The sequence below is a fragment of the Protopterus annectens genome, chromosome 2.part2, assembly GCF_019279795.1.
Source record: "Protopterus annectens isolate FY-2018-M chromosome 2.part2, PAN1.0, whole genome shotgun sequence".
Classification (NCBI taxonomy): domain Eukaryota; kingdom Metazoa; phylum Chordata; order Ceratodontiformes; family Protopteridae; genus Protopterus; species Protopterus annectens.
The window spans coordinates 607102802-607122009 of record NC_056730.1 but is presented as its reverse complement, the minus strand read 5'-3'; the positions used below and the strand labels follow the sequence as shown (position 1 = coordinate 607122009).

At 39.4% G+C, this 19208-nt stretch overlaps 1 protein-coding gene across 1 annotated transcript in view; it reads right to left on the bottom strand.

The window, feature by feature from the left end:
• Positions 1-19208, bottom strand: part of LOC122795741 (putative pre-mRNA-splicing factor ATP-dependent RNA helicase DHX32) — a 787400-nt gene that overhangs the window by 275926 nt on the left and 492266 nt on the right. Inside the window, exons 7-8 of the mRNA XM_044064050.1 lie at positions 1536-1727; positions 1269-1394 (exon numbers count right to left, since the gene is read on the bottom strand). Coding sequence (XP_043919985.1) covers positions 1269-1394; positions 1536-1727 — 318 coding nt within the window. The remainder of the gene's footprint in view (positions 1-1268; positions 1395-1535; positions 1728-19208) is intronic.

Sequence of the window (19208 nt, the reverse complement as noted above, 5' to 3'; positions counted from 1 at the left end):
TTCAACCTTAGTCTCATCCGACCATAACACATTTTCCCACATGCTTTTGGGAGACCTGATGTATTGTTTTGCACATTTTAGCCGAGCCTGGATGTTTTTCTGTGTAAGAAAAGGCTTCCATCTTGCAATCCTACACCATAGTACAGACCTATGGAGAATACGGGATATTGTTGTCACATGTAGTACACAAACAGTACTTGCCAGAAATTCCTGCAGCTCCTCAGTGTTGCTGTAAGTCTCTTGGCAGCCTCCCTGACCAGTTTTCGGCTGGTCTTTTCATCAATTTTGGAGGGATGTGCAGTTCTTTGTAACGTCACTGTTGTTCCATATTTTCTCCACTTTTTGATGACTGTCTTCACTGTGTTCCATGGTTTATTCAATGCTGTAGAAATTTTTTTGCACCCTTCTCCTGACTAATGCCTTTCAACAATGACATCCCTTTGATGCTTTGTAAGCTGTCTGTGAACCATGTTTTCTGCTGTAGCAGGCAAATGAGTAAATGTCGGGAAAATCCTATTAGGACAGCTGAACTTTATTTGGGATTAATCAGAGTCTAATTGATGGCAGGTGTGTACCCAAGAAGACTGATTGCTCTAACTAAATCAAAAGGTGCTTAAAGTAGTAGTTTAAGGGTGTGCACACTTATGCACCCAGCTTATTGTGCATTTTTTTAATATTTTTTTCCTAACAGATTTGTTTTTCAATTGAATTACACAAGTTATAGGTCACATTAAAGGTGGGAAAAGTTTTGAAATTATTTATTTTTCTCATTTTTTACATCACAAAAACCTGGCATTTTAACAGGGGTGTGTACACTTTTTATATCCACTGTACGTTGCACATTTTGTTGAAAACAGGTTAAGGGATATAAGTTCTAAGGGTCACTGTAAAGCAAAATCACATGCCTCTCACAGTTGTACTTTACTTTCCATGGTTTACATGCCTTAATTTATTCAAGAAGTGAAAACAGCAACATATGATGAGGGCAAATACCTGTTTCCATTATTTATCACCAACTGCTTACTTGAGCTCCTCCTTCGCCCCTACACCCAACTAACAAAATAAGTTTGCAACTCCTAGAAATCTTCAAAATACCCTTGTCATGGCTGCAGCAAAGGAGCAACCCTCCTCACTTAATTACCCAGCAATACACTTGAGTTTTCTCTTCCTGTAAGGGAATTTCAGAATTGGACCCAATTACTGATGGTCATACAGCTCTCCAGTTACTGCACTTTAGTTATGTCCAGGTCTCTTATCTATACACTTACGCAGTTTGAAAGAATTGAAGACATTGATGAGCGTGAAGTGATCACCATCAGAATGCAGAAAGACTCTTCTATGAGTGGCTGCAGCCTCTTCTGAACGAGGAGGTGGAATTATAAAGCAGTGAGGCGCTAGAAATAAGAAGAGAGTTAACAGTAGCTTCACAAGCATTCATTTTTTTGCTATTTAATTAAAATGTGCCACCTATAATTACTGTACGGAATGCTTTCAGCTCCAAGTAAAATGAAAGGGCTGAGCAGAAACTGGGATACCTGTCAGCATAGCTACAAGAGTGAGCATCTCATCCACACAGTCAAACTCGCAAGATGCAATGAGAGCCTTGGCAAGCTGTGGATCCACGGGAAACTCTGACATTATGATTCCGACTTCTGAGAGATTACCATCATCATCTAAGGCAGCAAGATAATCAAGGTCTTCCAAGGCTTGCATAAGGGCTTCTGGAGCTACCACACAAAAACAACAATCAATAGTGGAAAGTTCCACTCCTACAAGTTCAACTAGCATGCATGCACTAAAAAAAAATCCTGCTACTGACAATTGAACAGTGTACACATTTATAAAATATCTTGTATCTTTTGCTTTCAGCTGCACTAATCTACTTATTAATTTGACTGCAACTATTAATTAAAGTGCATTACATCTCCGTGCTGAGCATACTCAATACATTCAAGCTGTAAAAACAAAGGCTTGTAATGGCCACGTGGGATAACATAAAACTGAATCTTCCCTATGTTTTATTTTCCTTTTTATACAAAAAAAAACAAATAAAAGCAGTAATGTGATACTGAAGTGAGTGCATCTCAGCAAGGAACAGGACAGACTGAAGTATAAGAAGTTAACATTTATCTTTAACAGTCTATTAATCCCTACCACAATGAAGCAGTAAAGTTACCACTATCTGACTCAAATCTATACTCTTCCATATGTTATTACTACAGGCAGTCTTGGTGGCTATATAGAGCCTAGTCATGCAACACAGAGACCTTAGTCGATAGACATGCATTCTGCTAAATGGCAGCCACTGTATTATCCCAGGAGGAAAATTGTGGATACCCACCCAACATGAAGGAGGTCAATTTCCTACACTTTCTGATGTGACAAGTGAGACTGTTCCACAGGTAGGGGATTATTTATGTGAGAAAGTACAGTTGTGTAAGTAAACTTATCATTACAGTAGATGACTGAATAATCAATGCTGCAGTAGCCTAAGCTATATGGGGTATATCCTGACAGGGACATAACAGCCAGTCAGCTTCCCAAGTTTCATAGCACCTTCCATGTAACCAAACCATAAGTCACTGCAAGATACGCTGACTAAAAGACCGGTTCGGGTGCCAAGCCCTTCATACCTCTCATTCCAAAAGATAGAGGAAGCCTTGAGCACTGAGAGAACAATGCTAGGAAAATAAAAATAAATGCCCACACCTTGCCATAAAGCACACATTTGTTTATATTTATAAGGGGAATGGAGGGAAGGTGCAGTGATCATTCAAACATCTACTGTTATAAGTTTGTCTTGTATGCAAAATCCTTATGGGATAATTTAAAAACAAATATAAACAAACTTGGTTATGGTAACTTCAAATTGAGCTGGTAATTGGCTCTTCTACATATCTTTGTAGACAATATAAAAAACTCTGACTTAAGTATACTAATCTCTTTTTCCTAATAAAATATTATATTGCTACTAATTGGTTACACAGAAAAGATATTACTTGGGTCAGAGTTCAAAAATCTACCTAAATTACTTAAAGAGGAACAAATAAGCATATAAATAGTATCAAAAGGTGGTGATGACAATTTAATTTTCTGTAATTTAATTCTACCTGCCTAATCATTTTTTGACGTCATTAATGCAAATACAACACTTTTTGTACAAAAATCTTATAAATATCTTGTTTTATTTGATTGATGTTAAAGAGTCATTTATCAGTTACAAATTCTAGAAGTTTTATGACCTGGACAACTGTTGTAAACAGTTCCTTAAAGTTGTGCTTGTTGCAGTTTCAATGTTTCACACATGATGTTTTATTTAAATATACAATTACTTAATGGTGGATTAATCGATATAATATCATCATAATCAGCCCCCTTTTTCCCATTTTCTACATGAGGTTGTGGTATCATGTTAACTGTCGCTCTCTCGATTCAATGCCACACTCCTGCCTTCTTCAAAACTCATGCCTGACTGTCGCAGATCTTCTTTCACACAATCCATCCATCCTTGTTGGATGTCCTCATTTCCTCTTACCTTCCTCCTGTCCGTTCCAAATCTTCTTCACCAAAATGTCTTCTGCTTTTCTGCACATATGTTTGAATCACCCTCATCTCTTCTCTTTGATCTTTTATGCAAATTAGAGCTACTTTGGCTTCCGCTCTTATGTCCTCATTTTTTCCGTATGTCCCACAGTGTGCATCTACCATCCTTCTTAGGCACTTCATTTTGATTACCTCTAGCTTCCACATCTGCTCTGCCTTTACTGCCCAGGTTTCTGTACCATACAGTAGTACTGGTCGCACCACTGACTTGTACACCTTACTTTTCAGCTTCTTTGGCATTCTTCTGTCACAGTCTACACCTGCGTCTCTATGCCACTTGGTTGCAGCCCCTCTGATTCTAGTTTTGATCTGTTCATTCAGACTTCCCTTCTCCTCAACCACCCCTCCCAGATACTTGAAGTTATTTACCTGTTCCATTATCTTCCCTTCTATCTCATTTCTCAGCTTCTTCTGATTTCCCCAGTTTGCTGCCATTACCACTGTCTTTTCTGTGCTTAGTTTCACCCCATGTGCCTTCAGTTTTGCATTCCATTCCCTATCCTTTGTTGAAGTTCTTGCTCACAGTCTGTCTGTAATGTCACATTGTCTGCATACAGCAAATTTGTTGATCTGTCCTCTCCAACCTGTTTGCTAATGTAGTCCATCACCAGTATGAACAGCAGTGGGCTCATGTTGAACCCTGGTGTACACCCACTTCTACAGGGAACACCTCTGTGAGGCCGAAATTGTTCGTACTTGAGTCATTGGGTCCTTGAGCACAGCCTGCACCAATTCTACCAATGTTTCTGGGACTTTGAACCACAGCAGTACTGCCCAAATCAACTTTCTTGGGACCTTGTCATACGCTTTCTTGGGTCTATATTACATCGTCAAAACACCGGAACAGTGAACACCACATTATTGACAAGTTTCAGTGCAATTCACTTTCACGATTCGCTGAATATTTAAAGGGCAAACTACATAATTTTGCCCTTTTCTCCACTGTAGTGCGATCTCGGATTTGATATACTTAGTTGGGGGGGGGGGGGTGTGGTTTAGGTAGACTTAGTTCCGTTGGTTTGCAGGCAAGTATTTGTTTGCCTTTTAAGTATTCAGCGAATCACGGAAGTGAATTTCGCTGAATACTTGTCGACGATGTGGTATTCACTGTTATGGTGTTTCGACCTCATAATATAGACCCGCTTTTGTAAGTCTAGGAATGCCCAGCTGGACTCTTTCCTCATCTCTTGCTTCTTCTCAATTACCTGTCTTACTGCAAACATCTGGTCAGTTGTGCTGCATCCTGACATGAATCCAAACTGCTCATCTCCCATCTTACATTCTACAACTCTGTGTATCCATCTATCAATAACCCTCTCCAGCACTTTCATGAAATCTGACATGAGTTTGATGCCTCTGTGTGCCTCTGTACTGCTCACAGTTGTGGATGTCCCATTTGTTCGTGTACACTGGCACGAGTATGTTTATTGTCCATCTGGGATATCCCTTTCTCTCCACAATGCTATGAGTACCCTCAAGAGCCATTTCTCCCCATCTCACCCAGCATCTTTATCATATCTGCTGTGACCTCATCTGAGCTTGCTGCTTTCCCTGACTTCATTCTCCTTAGTGCTATAATTACTTCTTCTAGGGTGGGCTCCTTTTCTTCAATCACTGTAGGCTGTTTCTGGAGCAGGACAGCTTCTGTGGGATTTTCTTCATTCAGAAGCTGGTGGGGATGCTCCTATCTGCCTTTGATGCTCTATGGATTGGTGAGCAGGCTGTTGCTGGCATCCCTTATGAAGGGTGTCTGACTGTCTTTATCTTTCTGTCTTTGCCTTGCAACCTAACATAGTCTCTTTGTGTCACCTACTGAGTCACTTTCCAGAAGTTGGTAAAGTGCCACCGATGCACTATTCTTTGCTACTGCTACTCTTTTCTTAGCTTCTTTGTTAGCCAACCTGTACTCCTTCCTAGCCTGGTCGGTCTTTTCTATCTCCCACTTTTTTTCCTGCACTCCTTTCTTTTAATGACTTCTGGAACTTCTGCATTCCACCACCAGCTTTCCTTATGTACCTTATTTCCATATCTGGCTCAGCCACATATCTATTATGCAGTCCTCCCACATGCTGTTTTGAGACATTGTCATTCTTCTTCAACTCCACCTATTTCCTCCTTTTCTTGGGGGGCTAGAGCCCTGAGTAATTCCTTGAACTGTTGTACTTTCTCTTCAGTCTCCGATGACCTTAGAGCCTTTTTTGACTACTGCTTGCAGCTGATTGTGGCAACTAGTGGTTTTATACTGACTACTTCACTGGGGATGACTTCAGAATCACTGATTCTACCCCCAGTGCTCTTTCTTTACTAGGAAGTCTACTTGAGTTGCCTGTTGGCCACTCTTTCACGTGACCTTGACAGAAGTCTCCTTCTTTATTCCTGATGCCCCACCCATTTGGAACCAGGCAGTCCTCATATCCTGTTCCGTTTATCCCTGTTGTCTGAATGCACTCTTTTCCTCACTATTACAACCCTGCTGTGTGTGGGGCATAAGTGAGATTATGAAAACTGCCCTATCATTACATTGGAATCTGATCACTAATTCTGATGATATCCCTCACTGCCTTCCGGAGCCTCTCTCTCACCACAATTACTCTAGATTCCAAGTATCATAGTGCAATCCACTTCCAAACTGCACCTTGTTAGTGAACCTACATAAAACGTAGCAATTCTCACTTCATGTTTGGTAGGTCGATTGGTTTGATGTCCAGATTTCACTCAGAGCAAAACCCAGGTAACCCAATGACTGGCCAGCAGTTTATCGACACTAGCCAACAGGGGCACATTCAACCCTCCCACCATTAGCATGGGTCCCTGGCGAAAGGTGGAGTAGGCCACATCCTCAACCCACTTAACGTTAACTACCCATGCCTATTTTGGCGACATTAGTCAACATGACCGAATTACCTAGGGCCATATTTTACACCATTGAGTGGTTAGCCCTCAAATATCCACGAAATGCAGTCTGTGATCCATGTTCTCCTATCTTGAGGAGACTGTGCACCACAGCAGATGCTCAAGGCAGTTGGTCTGTACAACTCTTCCCACTATGGGGTACCATGCATCCCTCTCAACCTGGAAACATCAAAACTCTGGACAAAAGCCCATGAAAAAAAGGTACAAATCTGAATGCTGATTAACATACAATTTGCATACACAATTATGTAACTCCACCCACTCCAATAGAATTGTGGGATAGCAACTTTCAAATGTAAACTGCAGAACACAGCCAAAATATGGCCCTAGACCCAGAAGTAAATGGTAACCATTTTTTTTTAATGTGTAGCAATGATGTTCACTGGGAAGGGAGAAGATGATGAACCTTGGGATTTTGTTTTTGGTGACTTGCAGTATGTGGGTTTATGGTAAAAGTAGGGCATTTAATGGTAGGCAATATTCTAATATTAGCAAAAGAATATTATAGTTTGTTAGGACCTCCAAAAGTCATTCTCCATGACCTAGTATCAGTGGTGTAGCCCTTTTGGTTTGCCACCCTTCCTCCTTACAAAATCATGGTTGAACGGGGCCTCCCCATACACAGCCCTCCCATACCCCCTGCAGCCATTCCAATGTCCCATTACTTGTCTATTTCGCCCCATTTACCATAAACACTATAATGTGCATACTGTTTTACTTCTACAATGATTTGGATTTCATTTAAAAGTTTTATTTTACAGCACAAACACTAAGAGACATCTGCTAAGCAAAGCAATGCAGTCTCACAATGAAAATAGACTTAGCAGTAAAACTTCTCTGCCCTTGAAACTCACATTAATTGAAACAGCACTGAAACCCAGATTCAAAGAAAATGCATCTGGCCAGTGGCAGATAAAGATTACCTTTGGGCTGTTTTCAAATCATAGGTCCCTTGCACGCAAAACATACATGTGTTTTTTGATACACCTCCCTGATTGTATTAAATTATATTCCTTGTATAATACAGTACAGTTGTTAGAGGGTGTTTTAAATTTATTGTTTTGAATATTTTTCCAGTAAGCAATGAAACAAAATGCATGAACCAATAATGATAAAACTGCCCAATTCAGAACATTTCCATCCTAAATGTCTACTTAAACTTTTACAATCAACCAGTATCAGTAAATATACACAATCTCTGCAGAAGTAAAATACATCTAAATAATTCCACATTAAAGACATCTGTAACTAATGTTGAGGTTGCTGCTAGCAGACAACTTTATATTTTATTGTTTCATCTACAAATAAAGTGCCTGTTGCCCTTGAGGAATAAATTGCCTAAGTTACACAAAATAAATAATAAGCTAGTAATACTGCAGTAGGGAATGGATGGCAAACTGATAACAGGTTCATACTAGTTACTAGTTATTGCCGCCAAAGAGGACATTCTCAGGACTGCAGCATCCACCCCCTTTAAAAGTACAACACAGTACAGTATCAGTAATGCAGCTACATACTGGAGTAGGCCCCACAGTCTTCTGCACCAAAGGCAAGTGGTCTACCTGTTATGCTACTAACAATGCAAGCACACTTGGCATAAGCAGCACTAAATTTCTCTTCCCCTGAAGCTCTCAGCTCCTTCTAAAATCCACTCGACACTAAACTATCTCTCAACTTTGCAGCACAAGAAATCTGGAAAAGACCAACATTTATTGGGGGAGACAAAAGCCGAAAAACCAGGGACACATTTAAACATTGCTTGTATAATCTTGGAAAGTTGCTAGAATAAAATGTGTTACCACCATGCATTTCCTGAAAGATAGGAAGACATAAACTTAAATGGCTGTCATTTAATGAATTCAGTTCTCTCATAGCTGTCAACCTCTTAGCACAAAAAGCCTGCACAAAGCCAATAATGGGGGAATACAGCCTCAAAAATTGGGACAAATTTCAAATATTGATCTTATAAACTTAGAAAATTGCTAGAATAAAAGGTTTTGTGTTGCCATGTATTTTTTCTGAAGAATATGAATTCGAAAATTCAAATGCCTGTCATTACTGAATTCAATCCTCACTGATTTGCCACAAAAATCCAGAAAACCACAGCTTTTATGAGAAACATTTACAGAACAAAACTATGAAGCAATTTGCCACAAACATCCATAAAACCACAGCTTTTATAAGAAACATTTACAGAACAAAACTATGAAGCAATTTTCCACAAAAATCCAGAAAACCACAGCTTTTATGATGAACAGTTACAAAACAAAATTATGAAGCAAAAATCTGGACAGTTTTCACAAGTGGTGGTGAGTAGGGAATTCAGGCTCTTGCTACTAGTAACCAAGGTACACGGTTTGAGCCTGTGTAACTCTAGCCACCAGGTATATTTCACCTGGGCATTTTACACACAGACACACACACACACACACCTACCTTACCTGGGAGGATCCATGGGCAGACGTGCTGAAATGGCAAATAAATGAAACTTGATACAAGAATAACAAAGGCCACAGGATACTAACTCACACAAATACTGTAAAACCAGAGAAGAACTAGCTGTGAGTGGGAGCCGGTTATGTTGTTAGCACCAACTAGAAACCCTGATTTTCTAGTAACAAGCTTTCTTGCCTCCATTAGTACCCACTGCACATCCTCAGTAAACAGGTGTCAAAAAGGAATTAAGACCCTACCATCCAGGCAGTCAACTGAAGTTGACTGATGTCAGAGTGTATCAAACACTCATCTTCTTGTGTGAGTAGACCCAGTCTGCAGGGATGCTTGTGGTAACTGCCACTGGCCATTTCCAAATGAAGGGAGAACTACTGTTGCCTGGACAAAAAGTTAGTCATCAAAATGACCTTGTGGACTTTTCTGAATCTTCAGAAGTGCCCCAGATATTAGAGGAAAGGGTGGAAAAGCATATATGAAAATTCTTATTCAAGGAAAAGAAAAGGCATCTGTTTTCCAGACCTTTCTCCATGGAGTCCTGGAACAGAATCTTAACAGTCAATTGTTCAGAGGAGCCAAAGAGGTCCAGTTGAGGAATGTTCCACAGATGAATCAAATCTTGGAAGACCCCCCCCCCCATCTACTTTCCATTCATGAGGGTCTTCCCTGGTCCTGCTCGGCTTGTCTGCCACACATTTTGCTCTGACAGTGTATAGGATGCCTGTAGAATGAGACTGTGCTATGAAGCTATATCCCAAGCTGACATGGCTAGTCTCCAAAGGGGGTAGAAGCCAGTTCCCTCTTACTTGTTGATATACTATATGACTGTGGTACTGTCTGTAACAACTTAAAAGAGGTACTGAGAACCAAAGAGGGTTCATAGAGTTGAGTGCCTCAATCAGGGCAAGCATCTCCTTGATATTTAAGTATGTGTGTCTGCCCTTAGTGTCCCACATCCCCTGGCACTTTTATCCCTCCAGATACTGCTCTCCCTAAGTCTGTCGCATCTATGCTAAGTGAATGCTTTGGAGCAGGGAAGGAGAAGGGGTGACCTGGATTTCAGAATATCTGTTATCTTCACCAAAAGATTTCTCTTCGGACAAATCCCAGCACTGGGATGCACTGGGATCTGAAGTGATAAAGGGTGCTGGGATCAAAGAGCTTTCAGACACCACTGTATCTTTGTCCTGTGGAGTCTCAAAAGAATCATAAATGCCATGAGACCCAAAATCTTAAGGTATCCCCTAGCAGTGGCCAATGTCTAAGTGGAAATTCTCAGAAACAGATCTAGATATAGATGTATTTTTTTCTGTGGAAGACATTCTCTTTGAACTGAGGTGTCTAGCTGACATCCAAGTAACACAATCTTGTGTGAAGGAGTCAAGAAAGACTTTTGAATATTTTCTTCGAATCTCAGATTGCATAAGAGATCTTTCACTCACTCAAGAGAGAGAGAGATCTGTCACACTTTGAAAGTGACTCTGCAAAGATAAGTTGTCTAAATATGGAAAAAGATGTGGATACCCTGTGGCCTTCAGTGAGCTACAACTGGAGCTAGACACTTTGTGAACACTGAGCCAGACACACAAAAACGTAAGAAACATCTGAAGTACGGATGAACAGGTATGTGATAAACATCTTTTAAATCTAGAACAAACAGATGTTGCTCCACAACCATGATAGTTTAGCTCTTTATTCCAGGAAACACTCAGGACCACAAAGATATAAACGCTGATGATACCAAATACGTTTTTGTCCACCATGACTTCATCAGATAACATTACTCAACTTAATGCAAGTCCTTAAATACATCAAAATTTAAAAAAAACACGCAATAGAAACTTGATATCTATTAATTACAGCCTACGAAATAAAGAAACAGAAGCACCTTATTTAGAACATCCTCTATACACTTAATACAATACTAAGAACGTGTTAACAATATGTGTTAAAAACCAAAAACTTTAAAACACAACATTAAAAATCACTTTATACATATTATAAATATATATTAAATATTTAAACCTATATAAAATAAAATAATTTCATAAACATTTTCAATGCATTGCTACCCTCTAGTGGTTAAAACTGAGTATAAACTTTTAAAAGGTATAAAAAGGTTAGAGTTTAGCGGCCCTTGACGTCAATAATGGTGCCAGGGAAATGCTCTCATTCAAGCCAGGATACCTCCCAGCATCCAATAAAACCCGCCAGTATAATTTTCGATATTCCAAACAGGTTTCCCAAGAGCCCCCCCCGGCATCAATAGAAATGACTTCTAACACAAAAAATTTGCTTGGGCACAATTTTGTGAATGTTTATATAAAGCATTCTTGTCATTTCTTTTCCCTATATCATAAAAATGCTCATAAATGTGCCTTTTCAGACATCTTTCTGTCTTCCCTACATAAAAGGCGCTGCAAACTTCACATATTACTAAATAAACTAAACCACTAGTGTTACAATTATTGTAGTAAGTGCCTTTAACAATCTTATTCCTAGCTTTAATATACACTTGGTCAACATTAGCTATATGCTTACACTGGGAGCATGCCCCACATCTATAGGTACCGAATCTCTTAACCCTAGATGTAATCCTCATCTCAAATAATTCCTTCAAATTTGTACCTTTTTTGAAAATAATGTTTGAAGGTTTATTTTCCACCCCCTTAAGGTCAGTGAATGACTTAAATCTATTCCACTCTCTTTTAACCACATCAACCATCATACCTGAGTCGCTGTTGTATTCCATTATGAATACCCTACTAAATCTACTATCATTTTTCCCACCAGAGGTAAATATATATTCATTGCCTTTATCTGAAATTGGCATAAATCTTGCCCTCCGCTGGTCTTTAACATATCTAGTGGTATCCTCAATTAATTTTACCTGGTATCCCCTCTCCAAAAAACTTTTTCTAGGAAGACACATTCTTCCTCAAAATCTTCATCTAACGAAGTAAGCCTACCAGCTCTTACCAATTGCCCCTTAAAAATACTCTTTTTCTGTACATATGGATGGGCACTCTGAAAGTGAAGATATGCATTTGAAAAGGTCTCCTTTTGAAAGACTTTAGATTTTATACCCCCAGTTACCTTAATGATACTCGCATCCAAAAAACTACTTTATTAAATAAAGTAATTGAACTTGTAAATTGTAAAAAAGAAGTAGTTGTATTTAAATACTCTAAAAATTCTTTTAACTTCTCCTCAGATTCCTTCCAAAAAATGCAAATATCATCAAGAAATTGCTTATAAAGGATCCAACAATCACAGAATCAAGAGTTAAAGACATATTGTTTTTCCCATCTGCTAAAATAATGTTGGCGTATGTGGGGGCACAATTGGCTCCCATAGCCACCCCCCTCACCTGGTGAAAATACTCACCCCCATAATAAATATAATTATTTTTTTAATATCAATTTCATAATGTTTAGAATAACTTGAAGTTAATCATTAGAAATATTACACTTCCCAGGAATTCTTTCAGGGAATTGATTTAAACCAGGTTTATGATGATATTTTATTTGTGACAGTGGACATCAAAGATTTGTTCACAGTAATACAACAGGAATGTAGGTTAAATTGGCTAGAGGCTACTTTGACAGACAAGTGTAATATTTCTAGTGATGAATTTCAAGTTATTCTTATCATTATGGAATTGATATTAAAAAATAATTATATTTATTATGGGGCTGAGTATTTTCACCAGGTGAGGGGGGTGGCTATGGGAGCCAATTGTGCCCCCACATACGCCAACATTATTTTAGCCTGGTGGGAAAAACAATATGTCTTTAACTCTCGATTCTGTGATTGTTGGATCCTTTATAAGCGATTTCTTGATGATATTTGCATTTTTTGGAAGGAATCTGAGGAGAAGTTAAAAGAATTTTTTAGAGTATTTAACTACAACTACTGATTTTTTACAATTTACAAGTTCAACTACTTTTAATAAAGTAGATTTTTTGGATGGGAGTATCATTAAGTTAACTGGGGGTATACAATCTAAAGTATTTCAAAAAGGAAACCTTTTCAAACTCATATCTTCACTTTCAGAGTGCCCATCCATATGTATAAAAGAAGAACATTTTTAAGGGGCAATTGATAAGAGCTAGTAGGCTTACTTCGTTAGATGATTTTGAGGAAGAATGTGTCTTCCTAGAAAAACTTTTTTTGGAGAGGGGATACCTGGTAAAATTAATTGAGGATACCACTAGGTATGTTAAAGACCAGCAGAGGGCAAGATTTATGCCCATTTTAGGTAAAGGCGATGAATTTATATTTACCTCTGGTGGGAAAAATGATAGTAGATTTAGTAGGGCATTCATAATGGAATACAACAGCGACTCAAACATGGTGGTTGATGTGGTTAATAGAGAGTGGAATAGATTAAAGTCCTTCACTGACCTTAAAGGGTTGGAAAATAAGCCTTTAAACATTATTTTCAAAAAAGGTACAAATGTGAAGGAATTATTTGAGATGAGGAGTACTACATCTAGGGTTAAGAGATTCAGTACCTGTAGATGTGGGGCATGCTCCTAGTGTAAGCGTATAGCTAATGTTGACCAAGTGTACATTAAAACTAGGAATAGGATGGTTAAAGGCACTTATTACAGTAATTGTAACACTAGTGGTTTAGTTTATTTAGTAATATGTGAAGTTTGCAGCACCTTTTATGTAGGGAAGACAAAAAGATGTCTGAAAAGGCGCATTTATGAGCACTTTTATGATATAGGAAAAATAAATTACAAGAATGCTTTATATAAACATTCACAAAATTGTGCCCAAGCAAATTTTTTATTTTTTGTGTTAGAAGTCATTTCTATTGATGCCAAGGGGGGCTCTTGGGAAACTGTTTGGAATATCGAGAATTATATTGGCAGGTTTTATTGGATGCTGGGAGGTATCCTGGCTTGAACAAGAGCATTTCCCTGGCACCATTATTGAGGTTAAGGGCAGCTAAACTCTAAACTTTTCATACCTTTTAAAAGTTTATACTCAGTTTTAACCAGTAGAGGATAGCAATGCATTGGAAATGTTTATGAAATAATTTTATTTTATTTTATATAGGATTAAAAATAATATATATATATATATATATATATATATATATATATATATATATATATATACTTTTATAATATGTATAAAGTGATTTTTAATGTTGAGCGTTTTAAACGTTTTGGTTTTTAACGCATTTTTAACATGTTCTTAGCATTGTATTAAACATATAGAGGATGTTTTAAATAAGGTGCTTCTGTTTTATTTATTTCGTAAGCTGTAATTAATAGATATCAAGTTTCTATTGGGTGTTTTTTAAGATGTTGATGTATTTAAGGACTTGCATTAAGTTGAATAATGTTATCTGATGAAGTCTTGTTGGACAAAAACGTATTTGGTATCGTCAGCGTTTATACCTTTGTGGTCCTGAGTGTTTCCTGGAATAAAGAGCTAAACTATCGTGGTTGTGGAGCACGTTTTCTAACAACACCTGTTTGTTCTATTTGTTGCTGGACTGGAGTTGTATTTCCCCTTTTTCATTGGTTTTGATCTTTTAAATCTAGTTTAACCAGGAAATGTGAAAAAGGAAGGCAACAATGACAGGTTAGGAAGAGACATTTTGAATTTGGGCACCATCATAAGCAGATTTAGAAAAGAAAGATCTAGAACTGGTCCCAAGCATTTTCTTTCATTGGTACTAAGGACATCCTTGAATAAAAGTTTTTTCCCCATCTTGGAGCGAGGGACTGGGTCCATCACTCCTTGAAACAGCAACTGATGAAGAACAGCTGGAAAGAAAAGAGTTGGATCTGCAGGATGAGGAATGAGCTCCTAGAAATTAGGAATTTCCTCCCAGTAACATCTGTAACCTTGAGAAATGATTTTCAGAACCCATTTTCTGAAACAAATGTGTTGCTAAAGAGAATAAAGTAGATGCAAACTTTCTGAATGAGAAAAGGGGTCAGGGTGGGAGGGGTTAACAAGGTCTCAAACAGTTAGGACTTGTTGGACTGTCCTTGGTTTTTGGTGGTTCAAGACTTCTTTTTGGAACACCTTGCCATTTTTTCTTAAACATCTGTTTACCTGAATTATGTTGAGGCTGATTATTCTGTTTTTTTTCTGTCAAAACTGAATGAGGAGAAAGAAAATCCCTTGGACATTTTGCAAGAACAACTGAAAATCTTAAGAGCTTTCATGGATCAGCTTGCCCCTTTCATCACATGTTTTGATCACCTCTGCAGCAGAGTGGCCAAACACTAAATTTTTATCCAAAGGTGAATTTATAATCTCATTTTTAACATCAACTAGGAGGTTCTGAGAATGCAGCCATGCAAGCCTCCTCAAAAGAGTACTGGTGGCCATCAACAGAATCATACACACACTGTAAACAATGAGCAGTGACCTGCACAACAAAAGAAACTAAGATATTTAAACTAACATTTTACTCACAAAAACCTAAAGATAAAAAGTACTTCATACTTTCACAATTAGTCAGAATAAACTTTTATATACAAGTCTGACAATTCAAAATTCTAAAAATCAAAGCTGCATGAGAAGGAAGTTCTGGTTAGACTTGGAAAAGCAAGTGCAGCATTCAATAAATTAGCCAAAACCTGGAGATCAAAAAACATTGCACTGTCCACAAAGGTGAAGCTATACCAAGCACTGGTGCTGTTTACATTCTTATATGGTGCTGAGCTATGGCCAATCACAGCATCAGCCATGAGAAATCTTAAGGCTGTGCTGCTCATCATAAATGGTTAAGATGCCTTTTGGGAATATCGTGGAAGGACAAAGTAAAAAAAAGTGTTAGAGAAAGAGCACAACAATGGAAACTTGAAAATATCATTATGGAAAGACTATGTTGGTTTGGTCATGTTTACTGCATGGACACTAGCAGGATTCCTATACAATCCCTCAACTGAGAACTAGCTGGATACAAGAGAAGACTAGGTAGACCTTGACAAAATTGGACAGGGGCTGAAACAAGAGATCTCCATCACCTGAATATCACGTGGGAGGAAGCTAAAGAAGCAGCAGTTGAAAGGACACAGTGGAATCAACTTGTGGCCCAATGTATCATCAATACGAAGTGAACTGAAGACCAAAGAAGACACACTTTCCCCAATACCCATAAATAATTTCCCATCCTAAGAGAGTAGGATTGGAATTGACTAGGTACTTAGCAGCAGTGGGATCAACTACAGTTATAGCTACTGGGTCAGGTTTGGGAATAGTCTATAAAACCTTGAAAGACTGCGGGACTTTACACATTCTATCTGCCTTTTCAGGGACAGCTGACTGACTATCAGGAAAATTGCAGGCAGTAATATACACATCTTCTAAAGCAAACAGAACAGGATGAACAGGTGTACGATATGGAAAAATCACTCTATAACAAGTCATAGTATCACTCTAACAAGTCATAGTATTTTCTGAGGGACTGAGACACCTCAGTATTCTCACACTGAAAACACCGGCATGTTCTAGTAAAAGTCAGAGAATGAGACCTCCCCCACGGGAGAATCAGAAACTAAACTCTCCAGAGTCTGAATCAGAAATCTGCGGGAAAAAAATGTATCTGTCTCTTCAGTGTACTGTTCAGATTCAGAATACTGAATCTCTTCAGGAAAATAGGTATCCCTCTTTCTTTTGCCAGAAACTATATTACAAGAAGAATCAACAGCCTAAATAAAACCCTCAGCCATACCCAGTAAACTACTCCAAAGACATTTGAGGAGGAGTAAATATATGCTTGGTTTTCTGTTTCTTTCTGACAGGAAAAATGTGTCACTAATGACAGCAGCAACTTCTCCAGGGACGGGTACAGCATTCTGACACAACAGGGAAAACGTCATTGTTCCTCCTCCCAGGAGCGACAGTGGCTCTCCCTTGCCCACCTGGGCAACCCAAAAGCCACATAGGACATGGCTAACCCACGGTCCATAGTGACTTTAGGTGCTACACCAAAAGGATCTTGGGGGGGGGGATAAAAGATGAGTGAAAGTACAGTTTTGTACCTACCATAAATGTAGATGTTCGAGTGCTAATACAGCTGCAGTCATAACAGATGGGTTCTCCTGCCGTCAGGCAGGTCCTCAGTCGGCCGAATTCCAAAGTCTAGGTCCGGCGTCGGTTGTCGTCGCTTCTTCCCTGACGTCAGAGCGCCAGCGGTATAAAAGAACCAGCCGACGCCATTTTCTTCAGTTTTTCTTGCCCCAGATGTCAGGTGCCCCCAGAAGGAAGGCAATACATAAATTTGTGTAATAAAGCAATGCAATATAATCAAAATACAGTAGTTGCAAGCAAATACACCATAAAAGAATACCCCAATCAGGTTGTATGAGGAGGTGTTAGCCAATAGGCCTGTCCCAAGAGGGGAAGGCGGGAGGGAAACCTGGACTGCAGCTGTATTAGCACTCGAACATCTACATTTATGGTAGGTACAAAACTGTACTATGTTCATCGTGCATACAGCTGCAGTCATAACAGATGGGTAGAATCCCAAAGCTAAGAAAGGGGTGGTAGGCACTAGGTGGAACTAGGAGGAGCCAGAATGCCCTGCAAGACTGCAGTGGCAAAGCCTGCTCTAGTTTTGGAGTATAATGGTAGGTGGTAGTGCTTGGAAAAGGTATGTACAGAACTCCAAGTGGCTGCTTCCAAAATATCTTTGGTAGGAACTCCTCTGAGGAAAGCTGCAGAGGTAGCTGTGGCCCTTGTGGAGTGAGATCTGAAGCCTGCAGGTACAGTTTTACCATGAAAAGAGTAACAAAAGCGTATGCAGTGGGCTATCCATTTTGAGACTGTCTGTTTGGAAATTGGCTTCCCTTGAGCTCCTATAGCATAGGACACAAAGAGCTGTTCTGATTTTCTGAAAGGCTTTGTTCTGTCCAAATAATAATGCAGCTGTCTGTGGATGTCAAAGGAATGTAGTAGTCTCTCCCCTTTGTTTTGAGGATTAGGGTAAAAGGTAGGTAAGTGTATCGCCTGATTCAAAGCTACCCTGGATACCACCTTTGGCATAAAGGACGGGCTGGTTCGTAAGGAAACTCTTTCCTGATGGAAGATGATAAAAGGCTGCACAGCCATGAGGGCTTGTAGTTCCGATACCCTACGAGCTGAGGTGATAGCCAGAAGGAAAGCTGTTTTCCAGGACAAATATTGCAAATCTGTTGAGGCAGCTGGCTCAAAAGGAGGCAAGGTCAGCTTTTCTAGAATGAAATTGAGATCCCAAGCAGGTATTGGCTGTTTCCTTGGGGGTTTTATATTCTTTGCCCCTCTGAGGAACTGTCTTAAGAGGGGGTGAGAGAATAAAGGTGCATCAGTGTTGTATTCTGCAGAAATGGCTGAGGCATGGATTTTTACGGAGGAGAATGAAAGTCCACTGCCTAGCAGCTCAGCTAGATACTGTAATATTTGAGGTAAATTCAGCTGTCCCAGATTCTGGCCCTTTTTCTCATTCCAGGCACAAAACCGTTTCCATTTTGCGGAGTAAGCTTTTCTAGTAGATGGCCTTCTGGCCTCCAAAATGACATCCTGCACCTCCTTGGAAAGTAGGGTCTGTTGTGATGTTAAGGAATCTTCCATGCGGCCAGATTGTTTTCAGCTGACTGTGAAGAGTTTTGAAGCTGTGCTGAGGCAGAAGAAGAGGCATTAGAGGTAGGGTCCATGGAGGGGAATGCGTGAGGCTCCTAAGGAGTGGGTACCAGTGCTGTCTTGGCCAGTCTGGAGCAATGAGAATCATCTTTGGTCTGTCTGCTCTGGTTTTTAATAGAACTTTGGGCAGCAGAGGAAGAGGTGGAAAGGCATAAACTGTCATTGTTGTCCAACTGAAAGAGAGAGCGTCCACTCTCCAGGCCTGTGGATGGAAAGTCCTTGAGCAGAATTTTGTCAATTGGTGATTTTTGTGGGAGGCAAAGAGATCTATGTCTGGCCTTCCCCAAGCTTGAATTATCTCTGTAAAAACTTGAGGATGCAACTTCCATTTGTGTGGATCTGTCATATTTCTGCTTAGGTTGTCTGCCAGCGTGTTTTTCTTGCCTGGCAAGTACTGTGCTTGAAGTTCGATTTGTAATTCCAGGGCCTTGTTCCAAAGTAACATGGCCAGCCTGCATAGGGGGTATGAATGTGTTCCTCCCTGTTTGTTTATGTACCACATTACTGTGGTGTTGTCTGTCCTTATCAATAGTTGACCTGGATGCAGAAGGTCTTTGAAAGCTATAATTGCATTTATTACTGCT